Raw genomic sequence first — 14,572 nt, 5'->3', positions numbered from 1 at the left:
GAATAACACCACTATGAACATCGGTGTGCAGATGTCTGTTTGCATCACAGTTTTCAATTCTTCTGGATATTCTTAGTAGAAGAATTACTGGATCATATGGCAATTCTTTCTGAGGAACTGCCAAACTGTCTTCCATAGAAGCTGCACCATTTTACAATCCCAACAGTGAAGGAGTGTTCCTATTTTTCCACATCCTCTCCAGCATTTCTTTTTTTTTTTTTAATAATGGCCATTCTATGTGGTATGAGATGTTATCTCATTGTCATTTTGATTTGCATTTCTCTAATAGCTAGTGATATTGAACATTTTTTTCACGTGCTTTTTGGCCATTTGTATTTCCTCTTTGGAGAAATGCCGAAGTCTTTTGCTCATTTTAAAACTGGATTGCTTGCTCTTTTTTTGTTGAGTTTTATGATCTCTTTATATAGAAGGGAAATCAAACCCTTACGGATATGTGGTTTCCAAATATTTTCTCCCATTGAATGGGCTGTCTTTTCACTTTATGGCTAAGTTCTTTCAATCACAAAGTGTTTAAGTTTGAGAAGGTCTCATTTATCCATGTTTTCTTTCATTGCTCATGCTTTCAGTGTAAAGTCTTGAAGACATTTTCCTATATTTTCTTCTAGCTTTATGGTTGTAAATTTTATAGTTAGGTCTTTCAAAATTTTCTTTTAGCAATGCATTTTAATTTTCTGAATTACAGTACTTCACAACTTTGGTTAAGTTTTTCCTAAATATTTGAGTCTTTTAGTCGCTGTTGTAAATGGAATTTTTTCCTTTCTCCTCAGATTGTGCAATACTGGTGTATAGAAACACCACTAATTTTTGTTTACTGATCTTGTATCCTGCCACTCTACTGAAATTGCTTATTAGCTCTAGCAGTATTGTTATAGATTTTTTGGAACTTTCTAGGTATAGGATCATACCATCTCTCAATAGCGAAGGTTTTGTTCTTCCTTTCTGTATTATTCAGCTAAAGGGGTACTGATGCAAAATACCAGAAATTGGTTGGTTTTCATAAGGTGTATTTATTTGGGGTAGGAGCTTACAGATACCAGGTCATAAAGCATAGGTTACTTCCCTCTTCCACGTGTTGGAGCAAGATGGCTGCCGATGTCTGCCTGGGTTCGGGCTTCCTGGGTTCCTCTCTTCCCAGTTATTGCTTCTCTCTGGGATTAGGGTTCCTCTATTCCCAGGGCTTGCTTCTCTTTCCTCTGTGTGCTTACTTTTCAGGGCTCCAGCTTAAGACTTCATCATCAAACTCCAACATTAAAAACTCTCCAACTCTGTCCTTTCCCACGCCTTTTATCTATGAGTCCCCACCCATGAAGGGGTGGGGACTCGACACCCTACTGATGTGCCCTAATCAAAACCCTAATCATAATTTAACAATGCCCAGGTACAGCTCAATTTACAAACATAAACCAATTCTATTTCTGGAATTCATAACTCTATCAAACTGCTGCACTTTCCAGTTTGGATGCCTTTTATTTCTTTTTCTTGCATGATTGCTCTAGCTAGAACCTCTAGAACTATACTGAACAACAGTAGTGACAGTGGGTATCCTTGTCTTATTCCTTATCTCAAGGGGAAAGCTTTCAGTCTTTCAACATTGAGTACAATGTTAGCTGTGGGTTTTTCATATATTGCCTTTATCATGGGGAGAAAGTTTCCTTCAATTTCCATCTTTTGATGTTTTTTTTTATCAAGAAAGGATTCCTTTTCTGCATAAACTGATAGGATCATGTGATTTTTCTTCTTTGATTTATTAATGTGGTATATTCACTAATTGATTTTCTTGGATTGAACTACCCTTGCATGCCCTTGCATAAAGACCACTTGATCATGATAGATAATTCTTTTAATGTGTTGTTGGATTCTATTAGTATCCAAAAAGTATTCTGTTGAATATTTTTGCGTTCATATTCATTAGGGAAATAGGTATGTAATTTTCATTTTTCATAATATCTTTATCTGGCTTTGGCATTAGGGTGATATTGGCTTCATAGTAATGAGTTTGGTAGTTTTTCTTCTTGTTCTATTTTTTGGAAGACTTTGAGTAAGATTGGTAGTAAATCTTCTTTGAACTCATCTGTGAACCCTGTGATATAATCTTCATTTCTAGACTAGCTTCCAAGCCTCTCTCTCCTGTCTTTTCTTTTCAGGCAATAACACTCCCTTTAGCATCTCCTGCAAAGTCAGTCTCTTGGTTACCAACTCTCTCTGTTTCTGTTTATCTGTGAATATTCTAAACTCGCCCTCATTTTTGAAAGACAATCTTGTCAGATATAAGATTCTTTGCTGGCAGTTTTTCTCTTGCAGTCTCTTAAATATATCATACCACTGCTTTTTTGCCTCCATGGTTTCTGATAAGAAATCTGCACTTAATCTTACTGGATATCCTTTATACGTTATGCATTGCTTTTCTCTTGGTGCTCTCAGAATTCTGTCTTTGGATTTGATATTCTGTTTAGTATGTGTCTCAGAGTTGGTCTATTTAATTTATTTGGATAAGAGTTCATTGTGCTTCTTTTGCATGAATATCTATGCCCTTCAATAGGGTTGGGAAATTTTCCACCCTTATTTCTTCAAATATTCTTTCTGCTCATTTTCCCTTCTTTTCTCCTCTAGGACACCCATGACATGTATGTTTGCAAGTCTCTTGCCATCATTTAGTTCCTTGAGACCCTGTTAAATTTTTCCCATTCTTTTCTATATTTGCTTTCAAAGGTCATGTCTTCATGCTCACGAATCCTTTCTTCTGCCTCCTCAAATCTGCTGTTATGTGCCTCCAGTATATGTTTTATTTCATTTATTGTGATTTTCATTCCCATAAGATCTGCTATTTTTCTATGTATGCTTTCAAATTATTTGTGCTTACCCAGTGTCTCCTTAATATCTTTAATCTCTTCAGCCATCTCATTGAACTGATTGAGGAGCTTTGTTAGAACATCTATGATTAGTTGTTGCAATTCCTTTATGTCATCCGGAGGCTTATATTTTTCCTTTGACTGGGTCATATCTTCCTGTTTCTTGGTATGGATTGTAAGTTTTTGTTGGTGTCTTGGCATCTGGCTTACTAGATGCATTTATCTTCTGGGTTCAGTTTCTCTTTTTAGTTTAGGGCTGTCCTTTGCTGGCTGTGTAGCTGAGGATATAGTTGGTACTGTAAGCTATGGAGGCTGAAGTTGTCCACACTGCCCCAGGAATCAATGAAGCTTCTCCCACCTTTTCCTCTGCTAGCAGTAGGGACAGAGCTGCAGCCATGTATAGTAATCCAAGCTGTGCTGGCCAAGTCCATCTGTAGTTGCCTGAAGAGACTGATGAAGCTTCATGCTCCTTCCTCCCCTGCCTGGGGTGGGGATGGAGCTGCAGGTATGTGCAGCAATCTATGCTGTGCAGGTCCCAAATGAATGTAGTTGCCTACTTATGCTGAAATAGCACTGGCTTCCCCTTTCCATGCTAGGGATGGGCAGGGACCCTCTGTAATGCCCAACAATCTAATCCATGTTAGCCAAATGTGCCTACACTTGTCCTGAGTGGCTGAGGGACTACTGTGTCTTCTGTCCTTTAGGGGATGGCAATGGAACCACAGGCACCCAACAATTCAGTCTGTGTAGCCTGAAAGTGGCTGCTGTTGCCTGGGAAGGCTGAGGAAATACCAGTTCTCTCCCCCATTCTATTGGGGGCGGTGTGAAGGTAGATCCACAGGCACCCAATAGTCCTGTCCATGCATGCTAAAAGTGCCTGACATTGCCCAGCAAGGCTGAGGAAACAGAGCTCCCTTTCTATCCTACTTGGGGGGAGGGGATGGAGCTACAAGTGTCCAACTATTCAGTCTGTGTGGGCCAAAAAGCACCTGCAGTTACCCAGAGAGTCTGGGGAAACACCACCCTCCTCTTGTATTATCAGGGGTGGGGGTGGAGCCACAGGCACCCAACAGTCAAGTTTGTGCAGGCCAAAAGTGCCTGCAGTTGCCCCAAGAGGCTGAGAAAATACCCCCCTTCCGATTATATGGGGAGAAGAAAAGGAATTGAAGGCACTCTAAAAACCAATTCTTGCAGGCTGAAAGTGCCTGAAGTTGCCTGGAGAGGCTGAGGAAACAGAGTCCCCCTCCTATCCTATTGAGAGGTGGGGAAAGAGCCCCACATGCCCAAATATCCAGTCTGTGTTGGCCAAAAGTACCTGCAGTTGCCTGGAGAAGCTGGTGCAGGTTCCACTAGCTTCTTCCCTGCCATAGGTGGGGCTGGAGCCTAGGCTAGGGCTGTAATCTGATCTGGGTGGAAAGAGGATGGTCCCTACCATCACTGTGATTATCAATTAGTCCTGCTTCCCTTCATGCTGGGGTGGGGGTGGGGGGAAGAGTTAAAATAGCAACTATTGACCTCTTTCTCACTTGAACTGATTTAAACTTTAGCTATTCTTAGAATTATACTTAAGCCAGCCAAATTTACTCATCAGTGGCTGAAGTCAGTGCCTGGTTGTCTCTTCATCCTGTTTTGGGAAATGGAGCATCCAACTCCAGTCATGGAATAAATCCCAAAGTGGCTTGCACTGCCAGTGGAGGGTGGGCACTGGCCTCTGTGGCACAGAGTGCTCTACTCATGAATCTTGACTACAGATGGGCAGTCTCCTTCCATTCTTTTAAGGATGTTGCAGGATGCACTTCTGGTCTCCTGGCCTCCCCAAACAGGTGCTTTAGCTAATTTTGTTTAGATTACTAACTGCCCTGTAGGACAAGCTTACTCTTGGAGCTCCTTACTTTGCACCATCTTGCCCTCTCTCCTTTTGTATTATTTTTAAATTCAATTTTATCTCCTTTGCTGGCTTATTAGCTATAGATCTGGTTTTTCTTCTCCTATTTTTTTTGTGAGCTGCTACAGGGCTTACAGAATACATCTTTAATTTAATATAGTGGACCTTCTAGTGACATATCACTCCACATATTGTAGAAGAATCTCACAACAGTATACTTTCACTTCTCCTCTTTCAGACTTTATGCGATTGTTGTCATATAATTTGCTTCTATAAGTCATTAACTCATATTAGATTGCTGTTATTTTTGCTTTTCTCAATTATATTTTAAAGAGATTGTAGTGATAAAGAATAAATTCATGTATTTACCCACAATGTTACTATTGCTGGTACTCTACTTTTTTTTTGTAAAGATCCATATTTCCATGCACTGTAATTTTTTTCTGACTTGAAAGAGTTCTTTTATCCTTTTACGTATTGTGGGTTGGCTGGTGATATATTCTTTCAGTGCCTGTATTTCTGAAAAAAAAAAAAAAAAGCATTTATTCCACCCTTGTTTTTGAAATATATTTTCATTTGTATGAAAGACTAAATGGGCAGCTTTTTTCCCTCTTTCAATACTTTCTTTCAGTACTTTCAGTTCCACTGTCTTCTTGCTTGCATTGTTTCTGATTAAAACTCTGCTGTCATTCTTACCTTTGCTCCTGTTTTTTTCCTTTAGCTGATTTTATGATTTTCTTTTTATCAGTGGCTTTAAGAAATTTGACTATAATGTGCTTTGGTGTGCTTCGTTTATTTGCTTGAGGTTTGTTGAGCTTCTTGAATCTGTGGGTTTATAGTTTTCATGAAATTTGAAAAATTTTGAGCTAGTATTTCATCAAATATTTTTTCTGTCCTCTCTTTTCTCCTGGCATTCAGGGATTCCAATTATACATATAGCAAGCCAACAGAATTTGTCTCATAACTCACAGATGCTGGTTTTTGTTTGTGTGTTTTGCTTTGTTTGAGTCTCTTCTCTCTTGTTTCATTTGGATAGTTTCTATTGCTATGTCTTTAAGTTGGTCAAGCTATACTTCTGGAATGTAATTTTTCATCAATCCCATCCAGTATATTTATCATCTCAGACATTTTAGTTTTCATCTATCGAAGTTCAGTGTTGTTCTTGTTTTTTAATACCTTCTATGACCAATTTTTCCTCATAACTCTTTTACCATTCTTACCTGCTAATTCTCTCATCTGTATCAATTCTGTTTTTCTGTTTTGGTTTTCATTCATTGATTTTTCTTCTCATTATGGTTCCTATTTTCCTGTTTTTTTGTATGTATACACTTTTTTATTGGATGTCAGGTATTGTGAATTTTAATTTGTTAGGTGCTGAATTTTTTTGTATTCTTACAGATATGCTTGAGCTCTGTTCTTGGACATAGTTAAGTTTCAGGCTGATTCTTTTAGGCCTTCCTTTTTAAAACTGTCTCTAATTCTTTCAAGGTGATTCTTTCCCCAGTTTTGGGTAATTTTTACATATGTATGCAGTGATCACATACATATTCAAGGAGTATTTTCTGTAGATCTCAAGAGTTCTCTCTGTGTTCAGCTCTCTCCTCTCTGATACATTAGCCTGTAAACTCTAGTCACCAAAATCTCTCTGGACTCTCAGCAATATCTCCTCGACTCAGACAATCTGCCAAGCTCTACCTGGGTTACAACTCCCTGCACCATCGCCTGGAATTACCTTTAAGAGACCAAGTTGGGGAGAGTATAAGGCCCACTTTGCTTGTTTCCTATCTCCAAGAATCATCCTCCTTCATTGCCTGAAGCTATTGTTTCCTAAATTTTCTCCAGAGTTTTAGTTGTTCAGTCTGGTCCCTGTTACTCCATCTTGGACTTTGTATTCAGACACACGTAGGTTAATTCTCAGCTCTATCATTTCCTGGGTATATGACCCTGGGCAAATTACCTAACTTCTGTGAGTCATTTTTATGTGAAAAATGGGAATAACAATGTTACAATGATCTAAGTTACATTTATGAAAACCATTCAATATAAGACTTGGCCTACAGTAAACACTCAAATAAAGGAGATCCTTTTAAAATCTTTTAGGAGGTACCAGGGATTGAACCTGGGACCTTGTGCCTGTGAAGCATGTACTCAACCACCAAGCTATACCCACTCCTCAGAGAAGGCTATTTTTATTACTTAGATTAAGGGTTTAAATTAGATGATCTTTTGAGACCACTGAAGATTTAAAATTTGGGGATTTTGTTAATTCAGTTTTGAAAAGTGAGTGGCATAATTTTTTAAAAGTTTAAGTGTGTCCTCTGTATTTTTTTAGCTATACATTTATTTTATTGTGCATAACTTAAAATTGACATTTTGTAAATAACTTCATACATTTCAAATTTTATATTTTACAAGTTATTCTTTTTAATTTCACTAATATACATTAAAATACATTAGTAATTATTAGGAATGTCATTTGGTCTTCCATTTTGAAAAATAATTTGAGATTTAAAAAAAAATTTCCTGCCTCCATTTTTATTATGGCTTCAATTGCTTCAGTCAGGTAATAAGGTTTTATTTGTTTGTTTGAACTAATAATTGTTATTAGCTCTATGTACTATTTAAAATTAGGTTAATTGTGCAATTCCAAAAAAATCTTCCTAAATGTATTTTCTTGATAATACCTAAGAAAATATTTGGTTGGAATTTGTTCATTGAATTAAAAAGCGATAGTTGATAAATGATGTCAGTTGATTATGTAAGCATTCTGACAATAGGAGATCCTTTTATGAGAAATTTTGAATTGAATAGTAATAACATTCTGTATTTAGAAACATTTTTAAAGGCTCAGCATGCATATTAATTTGCTTTCTTCATATCAAAGCAATACGTGAAACAAACAAAATCCATGACAATTAATAAATATGCAGTTATTTTAAAATGTGCCATCCTTGTTGCATAGCAACTATTGATTCTATTATGTGCCTTTTACATACTCTAAAATAATTAAGCACAAGCACAAATTACTATTTACTTTTTTAATGTTAAAAGCATTTAAGTAATGAAGTTTATTCTAATATGTGTATTATATATTTGTAAAGAGAACATTTCATTCCTACGCAAAGGCACAGTGACCCAAGAAATAAATGACAATGTCATATTAGCAATTCTCGTTTCTCATGAGAGAACTTTTAGGGAAATTTTATTCATAGTCTCAATAGCTAACATAGCCAAGGCATAAAAATGATTCCTTTGCTTTACTGGTCCAGATCTTGATATACTGCTAAGCTAAATGATACCGTTATAAATAAGAAGTCATGTTCTCTCAATAAAATGAAATGTCCACTTATGTTACAGAAATGTCCATTTATGCCAAAATACATCAGTGAAATTATTTATTAGAAAGTATCATGGTCTTAATAAGAATGTAAAGTATCTTATATATAGGTTTGTTTTCATTATCAAATTAACAGCATGAAGGAAGAATCTAATAGTTTAAATGGTAAGATGCTAACACTAACTTGATCTACTCGCTCATGGCAGTACTTGAAAACCAGGGCAGAGTGAGCAGGAATCGTAGAATTGGTGCTGACACTGAGACCTCTTCTCCAGTTACGTGTATCTAAAACCCCCTAGTGGGATGTGAATGCAGAGAGGGAACTGCTACCCAAGCTAAGGCAGGAAAGTTTACATATTAGTCTAAGAGAAGGAGCTCAGGAGTTTGAAAAGGGAAGGATCAGTGAATATCTGTCCACATTAATTCCATCAGTGAAATTTCTGAGCTGAAAGATGAGAGCTTTACAATATCTCTTGGTACACATTGCCAAACTCTTCTCCAAAGGGCTGCTTTAATTTGCAGTCCCTTAAAGAGTAATTATGAGAAACTACTTTACTAGATCTTCACTATAGTACAAAAATCATTCTATCAATTGGATAAGTAAAAAATAATCTTCAGTGTATTAATCTGAATATTTTTGGATTATCAGGCTGTACATTCTAACTCCATTTTGAATTTTTAAACTTGGATTGGGAAGGATGGGGGAAGTTAAGTATGAGTGGACCAGCCAATACAAGTAGACCAGTACAAGTACACCAGCCAGTACAAGTAGACCAGCCTTGTACTGGCTGAGGCTAATAAAAATTAGAATTAAAGGAAGTATGGACCTTAGAGAAGAAGAAAAAGAGAAGGCCTATTAATAAAACAATAACGAGACATGTAAATTACAAATATATATGAGAATTTTAGTATATATTCTCAAATTTTAATTTCTGTTGTTACAATGATCTTTTTTGGTCATAGCCTATAATGAACTCTACGGAACAAGGGAAGGGGAATGAATTTACAAATGGCTAGTACTGACTGAGAATGGCCCCCTGTTTGAAGATTAGGGTTTCAATCTGGTGGGGGGCAGAGTAGGGGATTTCAGGTGGAGATGTTAGTCTGAAGGTGGCCTGAGCTTGTTGCTTGGGGTTACAAATTATAAGGCCCAGTCCCCAAGGAGAAGAATCTGTTAATAACCTAACAGGTTCTCTGGACATGAGTCAAGCAATCTGAATTTGAGTGGTCAGCTCTAGTGCTAGAAACAAATTAAAGACATAATAAAAAACCAAACAAGAAGGCTAGTGCTAGGAATAGATATAGATTGGAGAAGAGATGGGGTTGGAAAAAACTCTGGCTCCGTGTTCTGAATACCGTCCAGGGACCATTTCAAGGGAGTACCTGACGTTTATGGAAGGGAGATGAAGGCTAATGCCTCAGTGACTACAGCTGCGCATGGGCTGGCAAAGTAGGGGCTAACAATTTTTAAAATATTACTTGTATTTTTTTTAAATCATGAAAGTAATACATATTCATTGTTGAAACTTTGAAAAATATACAAAGACCAAAAGCAATGCATTTTTGATAGAATAAAAGCAAATTTTTTCTTTGAAAATAATAGCCAGAAAGCTAAATACTTATTCATTTTTATTTTACCAGGGTAAATATGTCAAATGTTCATAACTAATTTTAAGTCATTTTACATTCTTATTTTCTTAAGAGTAGAGAAGTTGTAAGAATTAATATTTCCCTGTTTTTAAGAGTGTGGTCAAATGTAGACTGCCACTTCAAGAGAATGATTAAATATTTAAAAGTAAAAATTATGCTTTTGGGTGAGAACCAAGGGCTATTTTAATCTTACAAGATTTCATTATGTATTCTGATCATTTTATTTCCGTTTATGTTGTTTAATAGTTTGGAAAAGACACATAACATAAACATGTTTAATCTAGGAAATTCCAGAAGGAATCAGTAGTATATACAGAAGTAAAGAAATCTTTCTGGGGTAGTTTTCAGCAAATGGAGGGAACTGAAAATAGCAAATAAGATACATGCTGGCAAGAGCCACATTATTGTTACCTTCTCCCTCCAGTTATCATCACTCAGCAGCTTCTGATTAAGGGTTTCCTGCAGCTGCTCAATGCTTTTCTGATGTGAAATCAGCATCAATTCCCTGAAAACCATAAACCCAATAAATGAGTTAAGACTCACCTCTAACAACTCTTCCTAAGTTGCAGTTCCTGGCTCAGAGAATATTATTTCAAAACATTCTCTTTTTATGCTCTGAAGTGATGTATCACAGGTACTAGACACAATTTTTAACTGTTAACAGCAATTTTAAAAACACTACATAAAAGGTATGTCCTTTTTCAGGCTTAAATTTTGCTTAAAAAGTAATAAATTATTTTTCCACAAAATAGTAACATGTGTGGAGCCACTAACATGATAAAGTGTTATAGGATGCAGCTTAAGATATTTATGACTAAATTCTAACACGACAATATTTTGTTTCTTAAAAAGAAAAATATGTTGGGATATGCTATAAAATCAATAAATGTTAGTAGTTCCTTCTGGATTTATTTTTCTTTGACTTATCTCAAATACTGATACAAACAAACCAAGCTAAATAGAGGGTATATGTCAAGGATGTAGTATGGTACAAAACACATTAGAATCTATAAGAAAAGATAAAGAACTCTTTAACATTTTAATCCACATAAATTGATATTAAAGCTTGGTGTGTGATCCTGTGGATGGAAGTAAGGACAGGAGATTCATAAGAAAGTTTCACAGGGGCACTGAAATTAAGACTTTGAATATCAGTAGAAATGGCAAAAGCATGGCTTGTTGATCAGAGCTTTATCATTCTTTCATAATCAATATAACTCCCCCCCTTGTGGCTTTTTGCATGTTGTCTGCTCTCTGTGTCCATTTGCTGTGCGTTCTTCTGTGTTTTTTTGCTTGTCTCCCTTTTTTGTTCTGTCACCTTGCTGAGTTGGCTCTGCGGCGCCTGCAGGCCAGGTGGCACTCCGCAGTGTGTGGGCAAGCCAGCCTTCACAAGGAGGCCCTGGGACGTGAACCCAGGGCAGCCCAGCTGATTGAGCCACAGCCACTTCCCTCGCTATGACTTTTTAATTTATTTTCTATGTAGGTGATTGTGACAGTTTGAGATTACTTTATGAATACCCAAAAAAGAAAGACTATGACTGTAAACTAATCTTTTCCTTTTAGTGTGATACCCTTTGCCTGCATTAAATTCAGTTGAGGGCCCTTTAATTGGATTGCTTGATAAGATCACTTTAGGGCTTTTGTTTGGCCTAGGTCAATGAGGCATGATTCAAGTTGAATCTCTGCCTGCTTGTTGTGTCTGATATAAACACAGAGACACACAGACACACAAACACCGGAAAAGGAGGCCTTCATATTTGATCCTGCCATGTAAGAGAGGACTAGAGGATGGCATAAGCATGAAGCCCTAACTGGCTGGGCCCATGAATCAGCTCAAGAAGACATGAGCCCTGCTGTATGCCTGAGAGCTTACAGTTGAAGTCGGGAAGAAAGTGGAAAAGCTGAGACTGATAAAGGAGGCCTAGAAAGAGACAAGCTCTATGGCTGGTTGCCCTCAGGTGAGCTCAAACCTCGGTGGAGGTAAGTGGCCGTCTTGCTTCAACACGTGGCAGCTGACTTTGGGGAAAAAGCACCTCTGATGGCGTCTTAATATGGATATTTTATAGCTTCAGATCTGCAAGCTTTCCCCCTAAATAAATCCCCTTTATAAAAGCCAAGCTATTTCTGGTACTTTGCATTGGCAGCCCTTTGACAAACTGAAACAATGATTCTTTTCCATTGCTTATTCCTTTTTTCCAGTCCATTTGCTTTCCATCACCATTCTCTTCCTTTTAGTTCTGATCCCTTCTCTCAAACTTGTTACTTTCATTTACAACTGTCTGTTGTATATCTCACCCTAATGATCCATCACACCTCTGATTCCACACATCAAGCACCAAATTCACCACCATCTCCTCCTTGGCTTTCCTCCTAACTTCTGAAAACCTTCAACAGTCCCTTTGGCTTGAAACCCCTGAGGCATCTTTGACTCTTCCACCTCCCAGTATTACCAAATCCATTCAATAAAAAACTCTCTATATTCTGCTTCCTTATGTCCCTCTTCCTTTCCTTTCTCACTACCAACAGCCTTGTTAAGGTTCTTAACTTTATATTCCACCTAGAGTGTTGTAATAGTTTTTAGCTCTATCTCTTGTTCTCTATTTTCATTTCATTCTTAAAATATTAGAGTTTTCCCTTAATAAAAATCATGCCTATATTTCTACACTAGAAAATTTTAAGGACACAAAAGAATAAGCATTTGACTTGGTAACCCAGATTATGACTATAACTTGAAAGTCTATTGAAAAAAAAAAACACAAAAACTCCCCAGAATTCATTTTCCAGAAGTATGCCAGACTAGGTACCCTGACATATTTGTCACTAAAACAGCTAAAAGTCCTGTTAAAATACTAAGAAAAATATTTTAAAAATTCACCAGTAGGCTGGGCAAAAGTGAGCAATATGCATAAAAAACAAAATTTAAGAAATCTGAATTAAGTCTATAGGTTAGTTAATTGTATTATACCAATGTTAATTTCTTAGTTTTGACGAATACATCATGGTTATGAAAAATGGACCAATGGGAAACATTCTCTGTGCTAGTTTTGTAACTTTTCTGTAAATCCAAAATTTTTCCATACTAAAAATTAAAAAGAAAATCAAAAAGTGAAAGCAAGAACTCCAACAATAAGTAGGACATTGAAGCCAGCTCTTACCCTGAAGGTACTTTCTGATAGGACTTGAACTTTACATTTCACAGCCTGAAGTCAATGGGAGTCAGAATACAAAAGGAGAGTCTAAGAAGAAACTTATCTGCATAAAGTTGAATCACAAAGTTCTACATACTCCATGTATGTGGGAAATATACACTCAGTATGTGTGAAATACAAATAACATCTCCTTTCAAGGGACAAAAAGGAAATTACCTGCCTTGAACTTTGGGGCTAGGTAGAGGGGAAAATATTAACATCCCACAAAAATCTGTAAGCACAAACTGCTCCAACTGTAGGTTTGTATCTTGAAGTCATACTACATCAGTGGTCCAAAAAGCTTCAGGTTGAGAATTTGTTTTATTTTTTGAGGTACTGGGAGCTGGGCATTGCACTTGGGACGTTGTATGTGGGAAGCCAGCATGGACCACTGAAACACAGTGGCTCTCCTGAGTTGGTTTTTTCATTTGTTTTGCTTGTTGTTTGTTTGTTTTTTGTTGTTTAGGAGGCACCTGGAGCCGAACCCTGGACCTCTCATGTGGGAAGCAGTCACTTAACTACTCGAGCCACATCCATTCCCCAATAATCTATTTTAAAAATTTCCTAGGTTAATCATGCCTCCAGATACCTGGTAGAACAAATATTTATCTTTTGGGGAGAAACCAATTTACAACCCAGGACATAAAGAAATCCTACAGATAAAGTTCCAAGACCTATGAGATCATAATAAAAAATCACAACACACATTTTGAAAAAAATGCTAATAGAGAATGAGCAGAAACAAAAGACAGTATAACCAAACTCCCAAATTCGAGGATATTGGAATTTTCAGACACAATATAAAATAAGGACATTTAGTATGTTAGAAGAAGTAAAAACTGGATTAAAATGATGAAACAAAATTTGAAAATAAAATCAAATTTTTAGAAATAAAATTTGTAATTAAAAACTCAGTGTATAGCCTAATAGATCACTCATAACTGAAAAATAAAGTGATAAACTATAAGGAAGTTTCAAAGGTATTACGTAGGAAGACAAAAATATGGAAAATATATGAGAAGTTGAGATATGGAAGACAGAGTAAGAAGATCTTATATATATCTATTCATCATTCCAGGATGAAAGGAGTGAAAAAGGAGAAGAAACAATATTTAAGAAGAGTGTTCCAAATGGATAAAAAATACCAGCCCACAAAACCTGGAAGCACACTGGATTCTGACATGATAAATAAAAATAAATCTCACACCAGGGCCCCTCATAGTGAAACTGAAGAGCACCAAAACTAAGAAGATCTTACAAGAAGTTAGAGAGAAATGGCCAATTATCTTTAAAGAAACCAATGTACTGAAAGCTTATTCCCCAACAGAAATAAAGGGAGCCAAAAGATGGTAAAAGAATATGCTTAAAGTCCTGAGAAAATATTCATGAATGTAAAATCAAGTACCCAACAAAATCATCTTTCAGAATGAGACTAAATTAAAGACCTGTTCAGATAAATAAAATCTGAGGCTTTAAACCAAAAGACCACAACTAAAGGAGATTCTAAAGAATATGTTATGCAGGAAGCACTATCATAAAGATGGTAAGACATGCAAGAAGAAATAGGAGCAAGGAAATGGGCTGGCAAGCAGGCAGAGCCAGTTTCATGGGTGTGTGAACAGGGCAGTTATATAAGACCTCA

General features: G+C 36.7%; 1 protein-coding gene across 1 annotated transcript in view; it reads right to left on the bottom strand.

Annotated features, from left to right (window-relative positions):
- LEKR1 (leucine, glutamate and lysine rich 1) overlaps nucleotides 1–14,572 on the bottom strand; it is a 275,552-nt gene that overhangs the window by 36,106 nt on the left and 224,874 nt on the right. The window contains exon 12 of the mRNA XM_071214463.1: nucleotides 10,154–10,247. Within this exon, the coding sequence (XP_071070564.1) occupies nucleotides 10,154–10,247 (94 nt within the window). The remainder of the gene's footprint in view (nucleotides 1–10,153; nucleotides 10,248–14,572) is intronic.

This window comes from Dasypus novemcinctus, chromosome 4, assembly GCF_030445035.2.
Source record: "Dasypus novemcinctus isolate mDasNov1 chromosome 4, mDasNov1.1.hap2, whole genome shotgun sequence".
Classification (NCBI taxonomy): Eukaryota; Metazoa; Chordata; class Mammalia; order Cingulata; family Dasypodidae; genus Dasypus; species Dasypus novemcinctus.
Note: the sequence above shows the minus strand (reverse complement) of the source record. Positions and strands in the feature narration are given on the sequence as shown.